This window comes from Euprymna scolopes, chromosome 34, assembly GCF_053919585.1.
Source record: "Euprymna scolopes isolate OS-2025 chromosome 34, ASM5391958v1, whole genome shotgun sequence".
NCBI classification, from domain to species: domain Eukaryota; kingdom Metazoa; phylum Mollusca; class Cephalopoda; order Sepiida; family Sepiolidae; genus Euprymna; species Euprymna scolopes.
The window spans coordinates 38,954,560-38,980,525 of NC_136515.1; the positions used below are offsets into that span (position 1 = coordinate 38,954,560).

The 25,966-nt window shown below is 32.1% G+C and overlaps 1 protein-coding gene across 1 annotated transcript in view; it reads right to left on the minus strand.

Moving 5' to 3' along the window:
• The window catches only part of LOC145259185 (uncharacterized), a 35,421-nt gene extending 10,946 nt beyond the window's left edge, over positions 1 to 24,475 (minus strand). Inside the window, exons 1-4 of the mRNA XM_080116957.1 lie at positions 23,872 to 24,475; positions 10,342 to 10,702; positions 8,116 to 8,237; positions 2,260 to 2,395 (exon numbers count right to left, since the gene is read on the minus strand). Coding sequence (XP_079973083.1) covers positions 2,260 to 2,395; positions 8,116 to 8,237; positions 10,342 to 10,702; positions 23,872 to 24,377 — 1,125 coding nt within the window. The 5' untranslated portion in view covers positions 24,378 to 24,475. The remainder of the gene's footprint in view (positions 1 to 2,259; positions 2,396 to 8,115; positions 8,238 to 10,341; positions 10,703 to 23,871) is intronic.
• Between the last annotated feature and the right edge of the window lie 1,491 nt (positions 24,476 to 25,966).

Consider the following 25,966-nt stretch of genomic DNA (forward strand, 5'->3'; position numbering starts at 1 on the left):
TCGGAGGAGTTTGGTAGAGTTCTCAAAAATCAAATCGTTGAACTTTCACCTCTTAACAGGCAAATTTCTAGCCGAAAACGGATGAAAGATTTTTCCAAATCTCAGTATACTGTACATCAAATTTCGAGTCTGTAGACTTAAAATTGACAGAGTTATTGCGTAAGAAAATGTACACACACACATTCACTTTTATAGATAGATCAAACAAAAATATATACGTATACATAAACATATACGGAAACAATTTTGTGTTGACTAAACTTTTTACGCAAATATTATGCAAGTATAAATCAAGTAGAATATCTACATGAATATAATTACACTTAATAGTTAACTGAAGATGATCATTTCATAAGAAAACCGAAGCAACTAATAGGGAATTAATTAAAATGAATGTTTAAAAAGAATATGCAAATTAGCTAGATCTTTTGCTTGTGAATGCAATTCCACAACCCATATATAAGAAAATTGTATTTTCTTTTGAAATAAATAGAAAAGAGGGGTTTTAATATGAATATCGATACACACAAAAGAAAAACGAATTTATAGGAGTATGTGTATATAATAAAAATAAATACTGGTTATATAATAGTTTTTAGAATTATATTTTCTCTGTAGCTTAACAATGTGGGATCTCTGAATAGAGGTCACTAGAGAAACATGTATGCATATATATATATATATATATATATATATTTCATTAGTGTGGAGATATATTGCTGGTCAGAAATAATTTCAAATATAATCATGTTTTGCAATACAAGGTGAAAATATGAAAAAAAAAATAATAATTCAGAAAACCATTAGTTCTTACACAGTTGTACTACAGCAAATCGTTTTAATGAATCCAAAATTTATTTTACATCTTAAAAAATACTAATTAAAATTACAGACTGGACTTATTACCCTAATGAGGCTATTTTTAGCGAAATATTGGATTTACAACACCAACAAAAGTAATTAAAAATGATTTTATCATTTGCTGACATTTAAAGTTTTCTAATTTATCTTTAAATTCTATTCAAAATAAATGTCTTCTAAAAAGTGTGTGACTACCTTTTTACTAATTAAAATAACTAAAATGTTTGAACTCTTTATTTCTTTATACATTTTTATACAATACATACAATATATTCGTTTATTTTTGTTTCTTTACATGCTAAGGCATTTCAGTTATTTTATGGACCTAACCAATAATTTTCCCTAGTGATCCCAGATAGGATCAAAAGAAAATTTCAATGGTTTCTTTAGATTCCTTGAAAACTTTAACCCTTATTGAAACTTGCTTGAATGTTTTGCTACCATATTGATTTCTGTAACATACAAACATTTTATATATATATATATATATATATGGCGATTAAGCTACACTGAATATTCTGCGTTTCATCCACTCTAGGACTCACACATAAATCTATACTTTCGTATATTAATTTTATGTGAGTAAATCAAGTAGTTATATATATATATATATATATATATACACACACACTTATTTTCATGGCAAATACTTAACTGAGCTGCAATTTATGCTCCTCCTTACACAATGGTTCAAACATTTGTCTAGCTACAACCACTGCAACAATCCCCCCCACTCACTATACTTAAATCTAAATGCGAATTTCATGAAAAAAAGTTCCTTTCCTAGAACTGCCTGTCTATGTAACTCTGTACTGCAGATCTGCTTTCCAGCTGACTACAAAAGTCGTTTTCAAGTCCAATGTAAACAAGTTCTTGTTGAGCCATCCCATTAAATCAAATTCTACCCAATTCTACCAATCCTTATGGTGTTGTCTCACTGACCAGCTTACATTTATTAATCCTTATCCTCAAGTGGCATTTAGACCTTGATAAGTGGTGACTCCCTTGTGGAGAAACATGCATACATACACACACATATATATATATAACTTATGTTCAAATTATACAAGACTAGCAAATTTACTGAGCATTGCTTGAGCTTCAAAGAAGTTTAATGTAAGTAGTAAATGTTCAAAAAGAAAAAAATTACCGAATGTTAACTGAAAAAATTCTACAAACACGAATCAGTGGCAAATTTTCATACACTGGCTGAAAAGTTTCAGAAAATTTGAGCAACCCAGCATAAAAGGATATTTCAGTTAGTATTCTATAATAAATGTTTTTTTTTAATAAAAGTTTCCAGAATAAACTTTTTATTAAAAATTTTCAAATATAATTTTTTTTTTAAATTAAAAAAGAAAAAAGTGTGACAAAATTTGAATGCAATTGGTGGCTTACCTCAATAAAAGGGTAAAATGCTGCTTGCTCTGTAATTTTGAAATAGGATTCAGTATCCAATAAAAGTTTGTATACATTTGTTTTGGAAATCTTTTGTCCACTGAGAAACACTACATGGCCGTCAATTCCACTAGCACTGAAAAGAAAAAGATCATAAAATTGGATCATACATACATGGTGTTCGGGATAAATTTGACGGTTTCGTAAGGAAAAAGCTAAAGTACTATGTAACTACAAAATTTAATGAATTGAAAAAAAATTAACAGACACAGAAATTACACTACTGTCAACAAGTTTTATTCAAAAGAACCACCATTAACATTGATCACAGCCTCAATCCTGCTTCGGAACCTGGAACAAGCTGATGCTACAGTCTCCCTTTGAAGAGCCTCAAAAACTAGCTTAATTTTATCCATTAACTGGGCTTTTGTATTACTGGCACAGTGATTGGTGTCTTTCTCAACTGCGCCCCATATAAAATAATCCATGGGGTTAAGATCTGGGGAGTTTGGAGGCCAAACATTTGGACTGGTGAAGTCATAAAAATTTTCAGACAACCATTTTTTACTTTTCCCCAGAGGTGTGGCAAGGGGCCGAATCCTGCTGCCATACATACGGCCGACCATTAGCTATTCTTGTTATCCAGGGCTTGACTACAGTGTTTAGCAATTCCACGTAGTCATCTGAATTCAATCGGAGGCCCTCTCTGAAAAAATGAGGAGGCATCACATCACCCTCAGACGACACACATCCGAAAACCATCACGGTTTGGGGAAATTTAGTTTGCATTACATGAGGAATTTCCTTTGGATTGTATGCAAGCCATCTGTCATTCTGTGTGTTGTGTTTTTGATTCTGGCAAAAGTTTTTTTCATCGGAAAAGAACCAGATTGTTTGTGGTTCAGCAGAATGTTTCACTTTACTCAGAAGTTTATTCGCCTTTGTCAAACGATTTTCACTGGCTTTTTCTGTGAGCAGCTGACCTTTGCGTTGCTTGTATGAGTAGTAGCGAAGGTCTTCATTGAGTGCAAGCTTCATGGTAGAGGTTGAAACATTCATTTCACGGGCCAAAGCCCGAATTCCAATGCCAGGGTTTCTCAACACTTTTACCTGCAGATCTTCGAGAAATTCTGTTGTGCGAACGCAATCTGATCGCCTGTTATGGATCTTTCTTTTTGCTACAGCCTCGTAGTCTCCATTGCAAGTCTCTAGTTCATGCCTGATTGTTTTTATAGTGTTCAGGGAGCATTGGGCAGCAATCATGATATCCTTATTTTGCTGACCGGCACGAATCATCATGATGCAAGTTATTCTCTTCCATGATTCAGGTGGGTTCCAGTTATCTATCCTCTCTGACATCTTGTGTATGGATGAAGAAGGGTTCAAGCTGTAAAATGATAAGAAATGTGGGCGAATATATGTAAACTGCAGAAAAACGTAACTGAATATAAATATGCCAAATTTCTCCCAAACACCCTGTATATACATGGCTGGTGTATGTGTATAAAAAAAAAACTGTCAGTATATATATATATATATATATATATATTAGTCTCTTAACTTATGAGTATTAACCGTGATTGTCTAGGGTTCTCTACTATGTATTGATGTGTGTGTACATATATTAACAGGTTATCAACAGGGTTTAAACAAGAGATGGATATCATTAACAGTGAGAACACCAGCAAATGACACATTACCTCGATTGATTATAATTTGTTTTTCTGTTGCAAATACCTTTTCTTTTTTTTATTAATTTTTATCCTCAGATGAAAAGAGCATATATTTGAAAACCCATGGATTAAGGATTTTTCGTTATAATTCCTGGTTTGATTTTACCTTCAATCTTCCTTTCATGCATCCTGAAATCAACAGTGCTTGAAATTCAATGCAAATCTGAAATATTTGAATTTTCAAATGAGTAGGTATGTCTATATTGTGCTTCAAAAAACCCCTTTAAAATATTCCAAACAAACTGAAATTTATGGAATATTTATTAATTTATGTTTAATACTTATTGTTAAAATTTCACGAAAGCCTGAGTTATCTGAATTCACTCCCTTTACATAAAAAAGGGAAACTAAATATAGATCACACTTAAACCCATTATGCCTAGCAGCTGTGTTTAAAATTGTAAAGATCAGTTAATTAGTTTAGGAGTGAATCCTGTATATACAAATATACATAAGCTGTATTTACTCTGTATTGTTCCGGATTCATTAATGTAATTTTAGTTCATTATTTTTGTAACTTTTTATAGTGATACACAGAAGAACATTTTCTTTTTAATTAATCCACATTTGGCATCAATTGAAATGAATAGCTCTCGTCTTCAGGAGGCCTCAAGTTTTGACAAGCTTCTGGGCTTGACAATTACTCCTGATCTTAAATGGAACACTACATCAAATCTGTTGCCAAGGCCACTGGAAAAATGGTGGGATCTTTCTATCGATCCGGTAAATATCTCACTGCTGATGCTATTCTCTATCTATATAAGAGCCAGGTACGTCCAAAGATGGAATACTGTTGCCACATCTGGACAGAAGCTGCTAGAAAGGACTTGTCCTGCCTTGATAGAGTTCAAAATAGACTTCGTAGCCTCGTAGGAGATGTCCTTTTCTTTTCGCTGCAACCTCTATCTCACAGAAGAGATGTTGCGAGTTTGTCTCTGATGTATCGTTATTTTCATGGAAAGTGTTCGACTGAGCTTCAATCTATGGTCCCCCCTCGCCAAACTTTCACAAGAAACACTCGTCTAGCTGTAAACACTATCAATAATTTCCCCCACTCTTTATCTGTGCCTAAACCTAAACGTAGATTCCATGAACAAAGCTTCTTTCTTAGAACTGCACGCCTGTGGAATTGTCTTCGGTTTTCCTGCTTTCCGGCTGACTACAATATGGTTGTGTTCAAGTCTAACGTAAATAAGTTCTTGATGAGCCGTTCCATATAAGTTATCAAATTTACCAAATTTTCATTACTAATGATTACTATATTGTCCAATTGCTACTGTACACTCTTTAACCCTTATCCTTGAGTGGCCTCTGGGCCTTGATAATGTGGTGATGCCTATTTAAAAAAAAAAAAATTGTTTATTTCAATAAATATTATACAATACTAAATTCAAAATATAATCTGCAAGTCAAAGGCAAGAAATATAAAAACATGTAAAGTGGTCAAAATTGTACAAAGTGTAGAGAAAAGATGAATCTATAAGGGAGATAACTCCCTTTGTAATGTTCAAATTTAAATTTGAGTTATGTCCCTTATATTATTTTAGTCGGAAAAAAGAAAAAAATAGATTTTGCTAAGTTGTCATTTAAATTTGTCTCCATTGTAACAATTATCCAAGCCAGAATAGCTATTTGTTCATCATAATCAAATATTGATATATCAGATACGTTTGATTTTGATGGTTTCGTTGTTTTATTTTACGACATAGCAACCCTTTTCAGGTTATTTAATGTGGAATCCAGTAATTTTTTAAAAATTTTTATGTTTCAAGTTATTTATATCTTCATTGGTGTTTTGAGAAAAATTGTTTTTGGCTTTGCAGAACATGGAGTTTGCAACGAGAACAGAAAAACAATGATATCAATGTTTGGTGTATTTTAGTCAAGAAGCCAATATATCAGTCTTTTTTAATAAAAGCTTAAAAATAAAAATAAAAGCTTAAAAATAAAAATAAAAGCTTAAAAATAAAAATAAAAGCTTAAAAAAATAAAAGCTTAAAAAAATAAAAGCTTAAAAAAATAAAAGCTTAAAAAAATAAAAGCTTAAAAAAATAAAAGCTTAAAAAAATAAAAGCTTAAAAAAATAAAAGCTTAAAAAAATAAAAGCTTAAAAAAATAAAAGCTTAAAAAAATAAAAGCTTAAAAAAATAAAAGCTTAAAAAAATAAAAGCTTAAAAAAATAAAAGCTTAAAAAAATAAAAGCTTAAAAAAATAAAAGCTTAAAAAAATAAAAGCTTAAAAAAATAAAAGCTTAAAAAAATAAAAGCTTAAAAAAATAAAAGCTTAAAAAAATAAAAGCTTAAAAAAATAAAAGCTTAAAAAAATAAAAGCTTACAAAAATAAAAGCTTACAAAAATAAAAGCTTACAAAAATAAAAGCTTACAAAAATAAAAGCTTACAAAAATAAAAGCTTACAAAAATAAAAGCTTACAAAAATAAAAGCTTACAAAAATAAAAGCTTACAAAAATAAAAGCTTACAAAAATAAAAGCTTACAAAAATAAAAGCTTACAAAAATAAAAGCTTACAAAAATAAAAGCTTACAAAAATAAAAGCTTACAAATAAAAATAAAAGCTTACAAATAAAAATAAAAGCTTACAAATAAAAATAAAAGCTTACAAATAAAAATAAAAGCTTACAAATAAAAATAAAAGCTTACAAATAAAAATAAAAGCTTACAAATAAAAATAAAAGCTTACAAATAAAAATAAAAGCTTAAAAATAAAAATAAAAGCTTAAAAATAAAAATAAAAGCTTAAAAATAAAAATAAAAGCTTAAAAATAAAAATAAAAGCTTAAAAATAAAAATAAAAGCTTAAAAATAAAAATAAAAGCTTACAAATAAAAATAAAAGCTTACAAATAAAAATAAAAGCTTACAAATAAAAATAAAAGCTTACAAATAAAAATAAAAGCTTACAAATAAAAGCTTACAAATAAAAGCTTAAAAATAAAAGCTTAAAAATAAAAGCTTAAAAATAAAAGCTTAAAAATAAAAGCTTAAAAATAAAAGCTTAAAAATAAAAGCTTAAAAATAAAAGCTTAAAAATAAAAGCTTAAAAATAAAAGCTTAAAAATAAAAGCTTAAAAATAAAAGCTTAAAAATAAAAGCTTAAAAATAAAAGCTTAAAAATAAAAGCTTAAAAATAAAAGCTTAAAAATAAAAGCTTAAAAATAAAAGCTTAAAAATAAAAGCTTAAAAATAAAAGCTTAAAAATAAAAGCTTAAAAATAAAAGCTTAAAAATAAAAGCTTAAAAATAAAAGCTTAAAAATAAAAGCTTAAAAATAAAAGCTTAAAAATAAAAGCTTAAAAATAAAAATAAAAGTTTAAAAATAAAAATAAAAGCTTAAAAATAAAAAAATAAAAGTTTAAAAATAAAAGCTTAAAAATAAAAATAAAAGTTTAAAAATAAAGTCGTGTTGTTTTATTTAGGACAACCAAGTTATCATTCCACCATGTATACAAGATAACTTTTACTTCAATTTTTTATTTAAATACAAATTTTTCATACAGTTTGCTGAGTGTATAGACAATTTTGTAATCTGTCCAAAGACAAAACTATATTATTTCTATGAATTATACAAGCTTTAATACTCAATTCAGTTTACTATTTCAGACTAATATACAACCTTTCAAATGTTTAATTCGGATGAGAGTAGGACGTAGTATACCATCATTCCAGACATTTTTCCATAAAGTAGGTATCAACAGTCTGTTATAAGAACTCTTCCACGCATTACCTCCTTCTTGGGGGTTGGGAGTCAGTATAATATATATATTAGACTGATACCCAAGCATTATCACCTTTTGTGGGATCTTTCCAGGCTTTACTTCTTCCTTTAGAAGTAATGTACTGTATTTTCATCCATAATATATTTCTTTTGGTTGCGGGCATTAATACAGTATACATTCTGTTGCCATTATAGCATCCTCCATTAACTCCTTTTTGGAAAGGGGGCGGGGTTAGTCATAACAACTGAGTATTTATTTTTACCCAAAACTTCATGGGTTTTAAAAATTTAAGTAAATGGGGTAGGGGTGGGGGTGGAATTCAATGCTCTGAATAGTTAATAGAATTTTGAAAGAAAAAAAAAACAGTCCTCTAGAAAAATTGTTTAATACCTTTTTTGAAGAAGCTTCCAAGATCTTTTTTCAACTTGAAGGAATAATAAAACGGGCACACCAGTCGCAGGAAGACCTTTGGAAATATCAAAGACATGACTAGAAATAGGCGAACACAATTCCTGAAAAAAATAAAAATAAAATAAAATGTGATTCAAAAAATAAAATGATTAAACATAACATGAGTGAACTGAAAAGAGCGGATAATTAACGACAACATACAAATAATTAACGACACGACATACAAATGCATCTTAATTTGAAGCGATCTAATTAAAAAATTAACAGAATATTTTTTTATCTCTTTTCCACGCCAGGTAGATTAGATGCAAAAATTAGCAAAGTAGGATTGGAAAGCCAGTACCCCTGAGGAGGAGAACTCCACTCTGCAAAACGTGCTTGGGCAACTTTGTCAGCATTCCCCAGTAAGGGCACCTCAGGAGAGTAGCCTGAAACTAACCCCTTCTAAGGCAAAGGCAAAGCCTGGGAAGGTGGACCTGCACAGCACCAACAATATAATGCTATCAACAGGGAAAAGATCATTACAAGAATGGTCTAAACTTTGTTGATTTTCTGGAGTGGGTAGTAGCGGTCTACAGAATTAGGGAAGCAACAATTTCATTTACTGTTCTAAAACAATAACCTGCAAACTGAACATGTTTTGCGTCCATAAAAATTTGGGCCTCTCATGGGTAGATGTACCATTCAGGCAGGTTTCCAACTTTTGGGAAAGTTTCCATGTTTTCGAACCACAGTGGATGAGCTGTAAAAAATTTTTAAATTTTAATTTGATATTTTTGCCGAGATGTGATGTCCATATTTTGCTGAAATCATCAAAGCATAAGTTTTCTACAACTGGTAACATAACTCGTGATATTTCATTTAACATCTGTTTTACATGCAAGTATGTATTTAACGGCTTTTAGAAATTGGCCTCTACACTAATCTGGTCAGGTCTTTACCCATCTCAACCATATCACTTCCATCCATGTTTTCTTGGCCTTTCCCTGTAAACTGACCCTGCTACTTCAACTGTTCTGTACTAACTCAACAACTTTCATCCATTCTTCCAATGTGGTCATACCATCTCTACATACATCTCTAATTATTTCATGTTAACAGAAATAGCCAAACAAACAATTAAAGGGAGGCTATTTCAACAAACAAAAAGTACTAGTCTTGCATTAATTTACTTTTTTGTTCATCTAGCACCTCCGATCACGTTAATCCAAACATGTTTAGTCTCATGGGATGTTTAGACACCACAATACAAAAATGTTTATAGTGTTATTTTGTAAATATAGTTACCCTGCTGGTTATCCTGTTGAACAGTTTGAATAACTTATCTTGTTGATATTAATATAAAATAATACAATAAAATAAATTAAGGAAAAATCAAGATATTACATTTACTAAGCTCATAGTTACAAAACTGAAACAGTAATAAATTGTAAATAAAATAATAATCCCATCAAAACTTATAAAGAAAATAGAACATTAATTCCATATTAAATATTACAGAGTAGCCTAATGATATATAATATGCGCTTATATTTACAAAGTTTCATTCCCACTGAAAAAATACAAAAATATATAAATTATAAAATCATACCTACGTTAGTCAGCTGGGGTGACTGGACATCTTAGAAGGACAAAGCGACATCAACCGCCAAGGAAAATCGAAATACAACTGTGCCATATGTGTGCTATACCCTCACTGAGTCAAGAGAGTGCTGAGAGGGAGGAAAAGCCAACTAGGAGTTATGAGCACTTAGCAAAATTAGGGTGACAAAACACCCCATGGGACTTATGCAAGGTTAAAAAAGTGCTTCTTGGCATAACAATCCCTGATAACGTACGAGCTATTTTCAAGGACTTATGTTAATATCAATCGTAATCATCATAGCTTACAGGAAATTAGTTACCAAATTAGGTCAAGACTTTTTTGGTTATATTTGAATGCTATTTTGTTGATAATGTGGGAAGGCAAAAAACAAAAACTAAAATTTATAAGTTGTTTTAGTGAGGGACATGCTAGCACATGTTGGATGGCTTTTAGAAATTGACTTTCCAACTTATCCGTCAGGTTTCTTTGATTTTCTTAAAGGCTGAATAGCCTCCCTGATGCTAATCCAGCGAGGTGTTGGGACCAGTGTTTTTATAGAGACACTATCTCTAGATGGTTGCCCACTAAGGCTAAAGTAAAAAGAAAAGTAAAAAACTTACCATTTCTTGATCTTTTTTCTTTTTATGCAGTGATGGACTTTCTTTGTTGCCATGACAACTGTATACAGGTGATATTTCTTTCTTCCGTTTCGCCTTTAAATTATTTATATCTCTTGTCGTTAATTGTTTGCCGGTAACGTTGGAAATGTATTCACGGAGATTCTTGGTGTTTGCCCCATTATCAATGAGGCGATAAGTCTCGGATAAAACAGTTGGAGTTAGAGATTGTCTTCGATTTTCAGGGTACATATAACCCAACATGGGGTGGGAGTGGTTTAGATTAATTGTCCTAATAACAAGCTTTTGTTTTTCACGGTCCACCGAGGCAGCTATCAATGCTGGACAGCCAATTTTATAAGTCCTGAAAGAGACAAAATAATTAACAGTGCACGCTTTCTATAAATCAATGGCAATGGGGAGTAATGTTAAAATAAACTATAAACTTGTTAAAAAAAAAAATAGACTATCAAGTTGTTTAAAATAAACATTAAAAATATCTGGGACATTCCATGCCAAATCATCCAATAAAAGATTGAAATTTCACACATTCCCCTCGGAATTTATCCTTTTGACCTCTGTAAGATGCATAAGTTATGAACTGCCAAATTTCAGACCCAGCAATCAATGGAAACCCTATTTTTGAGCCCAACCAAAATAAGGCCAGAGGCCGAAAAAGGACTGTCACGACGGGACTACCCATTGTTACAAAATTGTTAATTTTTTTAAAAGTATTTAGTTTCTGGCCTAGAAAATTGCACCTTGGAGGGTTTTCTGACAGGGAAATCTGAATATCAACCTTAGAAAGCCAGGGGAGTCCATCTTGTGGGACTTTTCTGCCCATTTATATGCTAAGACAGCTTCCACACGAACCCCAAAATGGCATAACTTTGGGGTTCAAGAAAAGACAACTCTAGGAGCCAAAGGTGCAATCTGTTTTAATATTGAGAAAGCCAAAAGATAGAACTTTCAGAATATATATAGGTTCATACTTGGTATTTTATTCCTTCATTGAAATTTAATGCCAAAAGTTGACAATTTAAAAAAAAATCATGGTTGAAAACGCTCAATTTTCGTCTAATGTTGATAAATATAAGTTTTATGGCTGCCTGGGTGTAATTTAGAGTATATATGTGTTTATCTTATGATTCTCTAACTCTTACAAAATTTCAATGTTTTTTCTTCATTTTTATGACTAAATTTGAACACTCGATTGAAGTTTAACAAGCAATTTATGCGAAACCTTGTCTAAAAGATACCAAACAAGTCTGCAAAAATATCTTTATTGTTCTTAAGCATTTAATTGGAATATAGAATAAATTTCTTGGGGGGGGGGGGTAAGTCATTTCGATAATTTTTTTAAATTTTACGATACTTTGAAATCACGAAAATCAGTGGAAATTTATGAATTTTTTCTGGACATCATATTACATAAGCAAAGTGTACCTTCCTCATAAAAACTAAAAAAAAAAAAAAAATCATTTTAAGTTCTTTTCAGGCTTGTCAATGACAAAAATTAACTTATTTTCTAACAAAATAAATAATAAACCACTTTTTTCTGGGAATTTTTGTCAAATTTTCAACAATTCTGTTAAAAACCAGGCAATAATTGCAGATTGTTTTAACAAAATTACTTTGATTTTTTTTTTTTTTGCACAATATATTCTTATCAATAAAAGTGCCCATATGAAAAAAGTTTGGAAACTTATTGAAGGCACCTTATTTGTATATATATACACATACATGAGAAAAATGAAAACCAAAAAGTGTTCAAATATTCATCAACGTTTCATTTTGATTTTAAGACTTTCTCAAGATGATTGGTTTGAAGAAAAGCATAGGAGTCATGACGTGAAAATATATGGTGCGTCTATGACATAAAAAAATGTTTTTGGTTCATTTTCGAACTATATGTTTTTGTCAGTAATTTTACCATAACATGAATATTTGTTTCAATTTCAGCTGCATATAAAAATGGATGAAATTTCCAAAGTTGCAGTTTCACTAAAGCAAATCTTTGCAGCAATCTTTGAATATAGCTTGCAGTTTCCACCAACTAAATTCCCAGATTGTGATTCATGTATAAAGAAATGCACACAAGAATTCAATGGAGCCCAATCAAGGGCTATGGAGCCTAAAACACTAGAAAAGGGATATTTTCTTAATCTTGATATTTTTGTGTAGTACTCCTCATTCTTCCAAATCATTCAAATTGCTAGCACAAACACTAATCCTACTTTCTATTTCCACAAATCAGTGATCTGGGTCCACTGTGTGGTAGATTGGAGTTCCTGGGTTTATGAGTATAATGTTGAATGTGTATCCCCGAGTTTGATGAAAACGCATTATACAGAAAAAAAAAAATGGTTTTTCCCATGTATTTAAAGTTAATGAAAAAACATACTTTTGACTTGACATCCCTGCTTTAATAGATTAAGTGTCATTATTTTTGTTAAGTGTCTTATAATAAATACCACTAATCTTAATAATTTTTGTCCTCTTTAGATTATGATTTAAGTATTTTTAGGCATGAATTTTCTTTGAATTTATATGATGAAATTACTTTTGTGAATGTAATTGATTGCAGTTACAAGTCATACACAAGTGTTTAACATTATAAACTAGCTGTACTGACCAGTGTTACCCACAGAATATTTTTACATTTGTTTTATCATTCTATACTATTGGTTTTGATTTGTAAACCAAATTATTTGTTAAAAGAAAAAAAAAACTAATTAAATTTAATTATATTTAAACTAATGAAATTAATAAATTATTAAACTAATGTGTTATACATTGTTATGGTAATATTTTTACTATAAAATTAGATGCAAATAGCTTTTAAACCTTAAATCTTTAGATACACAAGAATTTAAGTATTTTAAACCAGAAATAACAGATTTCTCCCCCGTTTTTGTTTCTTATCACATCGAATTCCGATTCTTTTCAATTGATTTTGTTTTTCATCCATTTTAAGTCAGTAAGAGTTATTCCCCTTTGCACATTATTCAAACTATTCAAACTATTCGCCTTCAAAAGAAATACAAATATATGCTATCATGCTGATGCATCTCTTCTTGTTAGAAGATTGAAGTTAAGCATCCCCTTAGATGTGGCAGCAGTACTTCAGCCCAGGGCATATCCGGCTGGTATATAGATTGTAGTGAAGTAGAAAAAAAAAGAAATTAAAAAATAAGGCACAGCCCACAGCTGTTCCTTCCAAAAGGTCGAGCTCTTCAACGTCCAAAAATAATTCACCGTCATAAAAAGAATTCGCCGTCACTTCTTCCAACCGTCGTTTCACTCTCTGCGCTCTTCACCCCTGCTTTTAAAAAAAGTACCGTTTATATGCTGCCCATTTCTCCACTTATGCAAATTGACTATCAACCAGAACCATCTAGTTTTCCATTTCTCCAAACAGCCAATTTGCAAAGGGGGACAACTCAAACCAGATATAGGATTTCATTAGTAATCAGGTACTTTCCGGGGCATTAGAATGATGCAACTATTTTTCTATTAACCATTAGCAAGAGATTGGATGCAAGTCTTTCATTTTAGATCTGGGGTGTAGATCAGTTCTAGAAACTTTCAAAGCAAGGGGTCTTCTTCCAATGGCTATATTCTCAACATTAGAGACAGTAGGTTAGAAATCTCTCAAAATAGAAAACATTTCTCCTGTGCAGTTTGTGAAAATGGAATTTGGTGCAACTCAATTTTTTTGTGGTAACTGGATATCCAATATTCAGTCGCTATTTTAGCAAAAAAGGTTTTTATAGTTTTTCTCATTTACGAAACTATAATTTTCAAGATTAGGAAAGTCTAATAAAATTCAAGAAAATGATATTTTTAAATGAGTCAAGGATAATTTCACAAGACATCCAAATAAGTGAACATTTTGCGTTATTTTAATAAAAAAATGTCAAGCAACATAGCTGACACTTGTAATACTAAAATTTATAATTTAAAACTATATAATTATAAAACTGTGGACCATCTGGGCGCCTTTGCTTGAATCTTGTCGACGATTGAACGATTCCATCTCTTAAAAATGGGATGACAGGTGAATTTGTATATATATATACTCGAAGATATACCCAGTGTTGCCCAGTCATAAAATATGCATAAATATATTTTAATTAATGCAGTATTTTAAATTATTATAAATAGAAATACCATAGGTATTAAATGTAATGTTAAATTCCTTAAAGAAGAAAAAAAAAATGAAATACATACATGCAAGTATTGTTTTTTCTAAACAGTTTAATTCTTATAAGTAAAAAACAAGTGAAGCATGCATGGTCCCCCGTGAATGCACAGTGAACGAGGCATAAAAAAAAAAAAAAAATGACTAAGTTCAGCATTTGCCCCCCCCCCCCCATTTAGCCCCAAAAGTCCCCAGGGGACTTCAAATCCTGGTGAAAATGAACAAAAGTTGCAGTTTTAGGCCTTTAACTTTTAATTCTGCACCATGCAAAAAAAAAAAGAAATGACTAAGTCCATCATTTGCCTCCCCCCTCATTTAGTCCCAAAAGTCCCAAAGGCTGTAACATATTTAAATTTAAGTTCAGCACTATGCAAAACTGCTAAATAGACATACACAGAAAATTTTGGACAAATATGGTAAAATAGTCCCAAAAATGGAGTGTTTTTATTAGCCCTAAAAGAGCCCCTGGGCACACCAAAAAGTTATCATGAAGTATAGACAAACAAAATTATACAGAAATCAGCTAGTTACAACTTTTCAGAAAGTTTTATAAAAATTTAAGGCATCATTTTTTTTTTTTTTTTTTTAATCAGCACAAAAGTGTCAATTTTAGCCATTTGAACCCGAAAGACACCCCTAGGGGCAACCGGAGTTTTCATGGAAAATCCGTTTTGTTACTTTTTTACTCATATCATGAAAATTTTATTTGTGCAAAATTTCAAAAAATTCCAAGGTGTAGTTATTGAGAATAGTGCAGACAGACAAATGGACTAAGGTGAATTTACAGGTCCACCCTCCTTTGTTGGGGGGACCAAAAATATACTTGAGCTGAGATCTATATGTATTTTCAACATAAATAAAACAGATGTGTGTGAAAATGCATAGATTTACTAATTCTCTGGTAATTATCCAGAATACAACCCAATTTTCGGCATTTTTTTTTTTTTACAACGAAAAAAAAAAAAGTATAGGAGGAAACAACTTATGAAAGAATTTTTTGTTAAAAAAAAAGTTAAGATGTTTTAACTTTTTTTTTTCACTAAGTTTCTGCTACAATGTGTTGGGTCCTGAGTGTCTGCATGTTAATGCGTGTTTCAACGTGTGTAATGTTACACATTTTGATTGGAGTTCTTGACCTTGTTTCTTATTTACGTTTTTTGGGGTTTTTTTTTGCATATGGCATAATCACAACATACCGATTCCTATTAGATCACCAAAGTTAAGCATTGTTGAGCCTGGTTAGTACTGAAATGAGCAACCATTTGGGAATTCCAAGTGCTGTATGTGCTCTCTGCTTATCTTGGCATTGTTTCCAGTTGTCTTTGATTTCTCCTTAACATAGAATTCAAGCAGTGCTGACAAAAGAGAGAGGTATTGTGCAACCTTTGCTTCACAATTCAACATGTGTCATCCAACATCCTTCCAGGATAATCAAATCGTCATCGTCATTCTGACGGATGAACAATCCTATTTACTTTTTCAGTGTATATAATTTAAACTGTAATAGAAAGTTTAATTTTAAATGTTCTTATTTGAAAATGAATTCATTTTTGATGAGCAGACAACATTTTGGAAGCGTTAATGTGTTGTCTGTCAATTAGTGTGTGTATGTTTTTTTTTTTTTTTTTAATTTTATCATTTTGTTCAAGCTGGGGATGGGGCATCCTGCCGGATATCAAACATTCACCCACCACTTCATATATTTCAAACAAGACATCTTTTCAAGATTCTGTCTCTTTAAGTACAATTGTTTGAATTTCTCTTGCACTTGGTTCACTGAGTATATTTGCCAGGTAGTTTTTGAAACCTTTTCAGGAATACAGTTGCTTTTATGATTACTGGAATTATGGAAATCTCTCTAAGATTCCAGTTTCTATTCATGGCGTACATAAGACCTTAATATTTTGTTATATTTTCACCTTTCATTGGGGACACTAACTTCTACTAAGGTTAATTCTTTCTCCTTGCCCCATATCACTATGTCAAGTTGAATACTTATGACTGCACATGAGTTGAGAAAACTCACGAACACACAAACACATTGACTCTTTCAAAATGTCTGCTCATCGAAAAACAAATGTATAAATATATTTCAAGATGCCTAATATTTCTCATTGTATTTTCTATAATAAAAACAAATGAATGTCGACTTTTATTGATAACTTTTAATCAAACATAATTTGTATAATTGAGTGGGAAAGTTTCAATTATGATTTCTCAAATCTGTGGATAATTCACGGCCATTAAACAATCGACTGACTTCCTAATTATCTCAGCGTGTGAATCCCCTTTCCTCTGCAAGAACTGTAAATATGAACAAACATTTTATGTTTACATATATATATATATATATATAAACTTCCACCTTTAAGCATACATAAAATACTAGCAGGGAGATCCGACGTTGCTCAGGATTGAACGATGATCAACGAATGTTTCACACTCCCATATTTTATTGCCATTGAAATCGTCCATTTTTCAATCAAATCAATTGATTGCTCTAATTGGGGACCTATCACTGTGTAGCAGGAGCAAACCTCACATGCCTCCTCACAGTGTCTTAGTCCACATTGCACTATAGAGAATGTACTGTTGATTTTATAAAATTATTTTTATATATAATAGTTTGAATTAAAGTTTAAAATGCAAAAGTCAAGTATCATGCTTCAATTGTGCTATAATCAGATACATTTGTCATATCAAAGAACCTACTGTTTACTTCGTTTAGCCTGTCAGCTTGTGTGGTAATAAAACTTCTCAAATGCACTTATGATGTTAGGCTGTGTAAGGTGTTAACTTTGGTCAAAATCGCCTGTTCCTTCTTTCATCGAATTTTGGATACAAAACCTATCTAAGAACACTGCAAGGCATAAAGTACCTTCATGTGAAATTTCATAAAAATTGGCCCAGACGTTTTCGAGTCCATAGGAAATGAACTCCCACATAGATACACAGCCAGAAATTTATACCATGGATACTTTCTTCTTCCTCCTTCACAATTCTTACTCCACTCTTCAATATTTGAAGGTAATTAAGCAGAATTTACCAAATTTGTATGAAAAAAAGTCAGTTGGCATTTGGACGTTGAAGAAACAGCATATGCCATTTGTAGCTCACATTATGCATTTATGGTGGGTTTCACCCTCAATGATATAATATAATTCTCCTTGTTGAATAATGTGAACTTAATTTATGGAATTCCATTTGTTGAATTGAATGTCTTGGTGTGTCTCCAACAATTGTGGAAAACCCAGATTAAGAACTCTTTCCTTGAATGATTGAATTTCCATTGTAATCATAGACTTTGTGAATCAACAATTAAGAAATCCTCTACTAGACTAATACCGCCAAAACAGAACCTACTATTTTGGCAACTTCTTAACATATCAACCTAACTTAGCTAAGTTCATATTCTCTTTGGTCCTATTTCTAACAGCTGAGCCAAAACTTATCATGCAAAGTATTTCTCACAACACACAAAGTCTGTTTGGTGCTAGTGCACTTACTGATCCGTGCTATTTTTTAAAATCGTATTTCCAAGTTTAATTAGATTGGTTGGTTGGTTTTTGTTTTACGGCATATCAACCCTTTTCAGATTATTTAATGCCGTATCCAAAGATTTTGAAGAAAATTTTTTAAATAGAATATATTTGTTGTTTTCAAGTCTGTTTCTATTTAACCCATAGTTGGGACCCTAACAGGTACTACCACTCCGAGTTAGAGTGGACCTGGGAGCAATGGCAATTAAAGGGTGGCTCCACACTCCCCAAATCCCACAAGCTAGGGCCTCACCACTGGATATAATTTAAGGTCATGTTTTTTTTATTCAATTGTAAGGTTAACATATAGAATAGTTATAAAACACCCTCCACTCCCCATGTTAAGAATGGCTTTTTAAATAATAACATTTCAGCACGGATCAATAAGTGCACTAGTACAGTTTGTTTGATAAAACAGAAGAGAAGCAAATGATTTTCCCTGCAATATTCCTTTTCAGCATACCTGAAAACTTATAAAAGTCGACATTTTTTTTTTTTTTAGAAAATGTTGAGGCATCTTCAGTTGGCATTGACCATTTTTTTTTTTTTTTTAAATTATTACTACGGTACTAGTGCACTTATTGATCCGTGCTAAAATAACATTTAAAAAGCCATTCTTAACATGGGGAGGGGAGGGTCTTTTGTACCTATTCTATACTTTAACCTAACAATTGAATAAAAAAACAAAACTTTAATTAAACTTGGAAATACGATTTAAAAAATAGTGCCGATCAGTAAATGCACTGGACCATTACTAGTTTATTTTGCCCTTTTAAATGGTACAAAAGTTATATTGATAATATTAACTTATAATTTTTTTTTTTTTTACATAGGCATCACCACATTATCAAGGCCCAGAGGCCACTCAAGGATAAGGGTTAAAGAGTGTACAGTAGAAATTGGACAATATAGTAATCATTAGTAATGAAAATTTGATAACTTATATAGAACGGCTCATCAAGAACTTATTTACTTTAGACTTGAACACAACCATATTGTAGTCAGCCGGAAAGCAGGAAAACGGAAGACAATTCCACAGGCATGCAGTTCTAAGAAAGAAGCTTCGTTCATGGAATCTACGTTTAGGTACAGATAAAGAGTGGGGGGAATTATTGATAGTGTTTACAGCTAGACGAGTGTTTCTTGTGAAAGTTTGGCGAGGGGGAACCATAGATTGAAGCTCAGTCGAACACTTTCCATGAAAATAACGATACATCAGAGACAAACTCGCAACATCTCTTCTGTTAGATAGAGGTTGCAAGGAGGAGAAAAGGACATCTCCTACGAGGCTACGAAGTCTATTTTGAACTCTATCAAGGCAGGACAAGTCCTTTCTAGCAGCTCCTGCTCAGATGTGGCAACAGTATTCCATCCTTGGACGTACCTGGCTCTTATATAGAGAGAGAATAGCATCAGCAGTGAGATATTTACCGGATCAATAGAAAGATCCCACCATTTTTCCAGCGGCCTTGGCAACAGATTTGATGTACGTGTTCCATTTAAGATCAGGAGTAATGGTCAAGCCCAGAAGCTTGTCAAAACTTGAGGCCTCCTCAAGACGAGAGCCATTCATTTCAATTGATGCCAAATGTGGATTAGAATGTTGATGATGTAAAGAGAGAAGCTTGGTTTTAGATGCATTAAAAGTAACCAGCCACTCCTTTCCCCCTTGTACTACGTGCTCAAGATCAGAGGAGAGAGAATTGGAGAGAACTTGGTCGTTTACTGTCTTAGATGTGCTACCATAAATGGTAGTGTCGTCAGCATAAATGTCTACAAATGATGTAAGGATGTGATTTGGAAGATCATTAATGTAGATCAGGAAAAGAGTTGGGCCCAGGATGGACCCCTGAGGGACACCGGCATTAATACTGTGGGCTTCTGATTTTTGCCCCTCAACTACTACTCTTATGAACCTATCAGAAAGAAATGATTTAATAATTGAGAAGACTTTTCCAGCTATACCATAGCTAGCGATCTTATGAAGTAAACTTTTATGCCATACCCTATCAAAGGCTTTAGATATGTCAAGAGCAATTGCCCTAGAAAGATTGCCACCGTCGAGAGATTTGCTAATCCTATGCGATATAACTGTAAGCACATCTGCTGTAGATCTAGCAGAACGGAAACCATATTGAGTGTCACTAAGAAGGTTATTTTTGTTGAGATGGTTGATTACTTCTGTATTTAACACAGATTCTAGCAACTTACTCATGACGCACAGGAGACTTATTGGCCTGTACTGAGAGGGGGATTTTGGCCTTTTCCTGTATTTCTTACATTTGTTTATTATTTATTAATTAATTTTATTATTATTGTGGGGAAAAGAAGTAAAGAGAGCAAGACAGAGAGTCGAATTTACGATGTTCTTTCGTAGAAAATATATCAACAAAACACACAGTTAACTCTCAATTTATAAAAAAAAATTTATTACTTCTTAGGAAATATTTCAATGAAAATAATAGTTCATTTATGAGTGAACAAAAGGGGGAAATTAGTTGAGATTAAGGAAGTTTGAGTTGATAATTCAAGAGCCGTGATTAGTTCACGGGTCTGTAAATCGTAAGGAAAACTTCCTCACTCAACTATATAAAATAATTTTCACTGAAAGTTTTTGAGTAGAGTTATTTAATCACACTGGAAGGTTCATTAAAAAAAATGTTAGAAGTTTTAAAATAATTATTTACATAAAATTAATTTAAAATGAGCATGCGATAATAAAAGGGGGAATACAAAAGTTAGTTACTGTGTGTGTGTTCGCCCACATTGTTTTATCAACCGACTCGCCTGCTACGTTCACAGTGTTGTCGCGTTAGTTTTGAGCTGCAGACAGTAGTGATATATATATCTTCCAACACTATCTCTGAATTTTGTTAACTGCGCTTTTTTTGGAAAAATACAGAGGTTTTTAAAGATTTTCACCGGCTCCCAGACACATAATTTCCGACAGCCCGGAAAACTCTCTGATTGGTCAAAAAAAAAAAATCAAAACATTGAACCTCCAGAGCAATTCAGTAAAAAGAAAAAGGGCGCCTCTAGCCGCCTGCGCAGAAAACGTCTCGGGGCACTTGAATTTCCGGCAGCGAAAGAGTGAACATCGTAGCTCACCATAGATGAGCGATCACCTGAATTCTTAAATACAGGGCATACTGATGAAATTTTCCAGGGAGATGGGAAACTATTCTCCTTAAGACAACGTTTAAACAGTTTTGTAAGTATGGGCGCTAGTTCAGGTTGAAGTTTTTTGAGTACTATAATTGGAATACCGTCAGGGCCAGTTGCTTTACTGGAATCAAGGTTTTTGATTAGCTTGGCAACATCACGTACAGATATATGTATATCACATAGCGTGTTTTCTGATACAGGAGGAAATAAAGTTACATCGTGTTATATACGGGGATGGGGGGGAGTAAATCTGTGTCTCGCATTGAATGTACCTACGGAACTGTGCCGTTTTCCTGCTTTCCAACTGGCAATATATTCATCTTCAAGTTCAATGTGAACAAGTTCTTTGAGTAATCCGATTTACCAAATTTTCACTAATAATTACCAACTACAGTGTCCCATTGACTACTCAGTAACCGTTATCCTCGAGTGGCCTCTAGGCCTTGATAAGTGGTGACTCCTTTGTAAAAAAAAAAAAAAAAAAAAAAAAAAACATTCTTAATATAGGAGGGGAAGAGGGCGGACCTGTACGAGAGTGTCTACCCCCTAAAAATGTGTTTTTTACTTTTTTATTTTTAAAGTTTTTTTTCCGACAATTGTCATAGACTATTAGCAGAAAAATAAATTTAATGACTTACGGGATTCTAATCGCGTGACACGTAGGTAAAGAAAGCAGGTAGCAATAAAGTAGAACGTTATAACGAGAAAGTGACTCCCCCCCCCTCCGCTTCTTAAGTTATTTAAAAAAAATTTTTCAAACTTTTTCTGTAATCTCTGAAAATCGTAGAAAAAAAAAAAGTTTAACAATGTAAAACACGCATTTTTAAGGGGGTGAGCACTATCGTACAGGTCCGCCAGAGGGTGTTTTCTGATTATTCTCTACTTTCACATAACAATTGGGTGCTAATGCAGAGAGTGATCCGCGCTATTTTTTAAATCGTATTTCCACGTTTAATTAAAGTTTTATGGGGTTACTGTCGAAAAAGTTGTCAAAAAGCAAATATATAACAAATAAATGTTATCAAAGGCAAGATAAGTTACTTTTCTACCTAACTGGAAATGTTTTTAGTGTTTATATTTAATGTAACATGTTTAATCAGCTCGAAAAACAGTGTTTACCGATGTATTGGAAAATTTTGAATTTTCCAATATGTCGGTAAACACTGTTTTTCGAGCTGAATAAACATGTTACATTGAATAAAAACACTAAAACATATCCAGTTGGGTAGAAAAGTAACGGGTTTGTATTACTGTACACATCGATTCGAAAAAGTTGTCAAAAAACAAATATATAACAAATAAATGTTATCAAAGGCAAGATAAGTTACTTTTCTACCAAACTGGATATATTTTTCGTGTTTAATGTAACATGTTTATTCAGTTCGAAAACCATACAGTGTTTACCGATATATTGGAACATTCAAGATGGCGTCTTATTCTCTCTTTAACACGGTAAGTGTGGGAAAAGATGTTATAAATAAAAAACCGGATAAAATACTGTTAAAAACTCGCTCAATATATGTTACCGTGACATAGGTTGACATATATTCGGCGGGTTTTTAATAGTATTTTGTATAGTTTTTTATTTATAACACCTTTTTCCATACTTACGGTGTTAAAGAGGGTGTAAGACGCCATCTTGAATTTTCGAATACATCGGTAAACACTATGTTTTTCGAGCTGAATAAATAAGTTACATTGAATAAAAACACAAAAAATATATCCAGTTTGGTAGAAAAGTAACTCATCTTGCCTTTGATAACATTTATTTGTTATATATTTGTTTTTTGACAACTTTTTCGAATCTATTCAATGTAACATGTTTATTCAGCTCGAAAAACATGCAGTTTACCGATGTATTGGAAAATTCAAAATGGCGCCCGACTCTCTCTTTAACACGGTAAGTTTGGGAAAAGGTGTTATAAATAATAAACTAGACAAAATACTATTAAAAACCCACCGAATATATGTCAACTTATGTTACGGTAACATATATTAAGCGAATTTTTAACAGTACTTTGTCTAGTTTATAATTTATAACACCTTTTCCCAAACTTATCGTGTTAAAGAGAGAGTCGGGCGCCATTTTGAATTTTCCAATACATCGGTAAACACTATGCTTTTTGAGCTGAATAAGCATGTTACATTGAATAAAAACACGAAAAATATATCCAGTTTGGTAGAAAAGTAACTTATCTTGCCTTTGATAATATTTATTTGTTATATATTTGCTTTTTGACAACTTTTTCGAATCTATGTGTACAGTAATAACAACCCATTTTATATGGTTTTTTATTCAATTTTACGGTTAAAGTACAAATAGGTACAAAACACCCTCCCCTCGTTAAGAATGACTTTTTAAATAACGTTATTTCAGCAAGAAGGATCACGCTCTACATGAGTACCAACTATTGAATATAAAAGTTATCGTAAAACTTGAAAATACTATTTAAAAAAAAAAAAAAAAATAGCGACCGTAACAAAAGTGCATAAGCACCCGCCCTAAAAAAAAAAAAAAAAAAAAAAAAAAAAAGTTGTTTAAATATTACTTTTGAGGACAATAATAAGTCCGTATTAAAATAAAATTCGTAGTAGTTAGCACGTTCTTACATAAATAAAATTTACCTCTGGTTTGGTCGAATTCCCGGGAGGTTTCTTCTTCGCGAATATCCGAACTGCTTACAAACATATTTGACATATTTATATTTGAACCTTTCGTCTAAAGGTTCGACTTTCACACAACACGATTGGTTCGCCTTCGTAATTGTCTGACAGTCATGAATCGTGAAGACGGCGTCGGTCAGTTTACAAACGGCCGCAATGGCACAGGACAATTCATTAAAATCATTAAACTCGTCACCAGCATTTAATAAACTTCTGCAAGCTTCGTTGGCACCAATTTCGATGAGGGCTTTACTCGCAGCCTCAGCCAGAAGGTCTTCTTCTTCTTCTTGGCTTTTGTCCGACAACTGTTGGTGTTGTTGGGATATCATGACCACAACCTCTTCGGTAGTTGTTGGCTCTGCGGTTAAAAGAACCTCCGTTGTGTCCTTCTCTTGTATATGTATACATTCATTAAATTTCTCTACGTCTTTCGTCGCCATGTTGGAACAGACGTCTGCTCGAAACATGCTTCTTCCGTTTCCGGTGTCGACCGTTTTAGCTGTTCAGCAGTAAATATCTATTTATCATTTGATTGGATATAATAAAAGCATTCTTTGCAAGAATACTTGCTGTTTGAAACTATACATTTTATATCCCGTCCCGCGGGGTTGGCAGGTTGGCTTTTTTAAGGCCAAGCCTTTTTAAAAGCAGTTCGGCCTTCGAAATTTCTGTTTGGCCTTTATTTCAAATTTGGCTTTAAATTTGGCCTTTTTCTGATCATTTTATATAAATATTTTGTAATAGTACCTATTTACTATGCCTCCCCACGGGACAGAGTTAGACACCAGGGTCGTTTTTTAACGTGGAGAAAAGGTACAAAAATAAAAATTGCCTCAGTCGTGAAGGATCTCTCCTCCACCGAAAGAGAACAAGAAAACGAAGTGCAGCAATCAGCATCTGAAGAACAGATACTACACTTTGATCTTGACACCAAAAGGCCAAGAAAATATTTTGTAATAGTAATTATTAAAGAAAAAGTCATAATTAAGTACTTTAAAAAAGTAGTTTGGATGTCAAAACTTGTAGGTTTTTTAAATGTTGGCTTTGTTTTTCGAACCCCGGAATCATCAGCTAACATTTGTCATATCAGAAAAAATATCTTTTTCTAAAGACTTAGCCCCCCCCCCTACGCACTGAAGGAATCTCACATCTATTGTTTTAATTTGTTTTCACACTTACTTACTAAACGTTTATATGGAACCTCTCAGAGAGTTCACAGTTGGGTATGAAACCGTTTTGAAGACTTCTTTTTAGTGCTTGGCTCTGTCCAGTCAGGTCACTCAGTCACTGAGTATATCTCCTCTGAAATAATTAATGTTTGTGTTTTTCGTTTAAAATTCTTTAAACCTAGTACTTTGAAATTAATTAAAGCAATTTATGGAAATTTGAAAACTTATAACTGTTAAACTATCTCTCAAATAGCTATTTAAAGTTGTATTTAAAAAGAAATGTTTAAAAATAATTATATACTTTTTCCTGAGTAAGTCCCAAAGTTTCACTAAAAAAACTATAGATGTTCTAACTATCTTGGGTTAATAGATACATGTGTCTTAATAATGTCGCATAGATTGTTCTTGGAAACAAAATCTACTTTTAGAGTGATGATTAAAATTAAATTTATCAATATTTTAGAGATATTTTAAGTTGATACCCCTTCCATGAGTAAATTTGGTATTGTGGCGACTGAAATAATTCTTCTCTAAGAATATGATAAATAAAAAGAGTAGACAAATAGGAATGTATGTACAAACTGTATCAATAAAAATGGCATGCAAAAATTGGCACTAGCAAAAATTGTAAAATTGGTTAAATGTGAAAAAATAGCAGGAGTGAAAGATATAGATAAAAATCTCATGAGTTCATGAAAATCTTGGATGCAATGTATTGTCGGAATTTATCTTGCTTCCAGATAAATTCAACGCTAAAGTAACTAAGCTGAAAAAAAAAAGCATGAAACAAAAGAGAGGGAGGGGGTAAAGAATAAAATATAAATGTCTTGTTTCGAAACGAAGAAGAAACTTTATTTACAATAAGTTGCAAATTTTTCCCTTTGCGG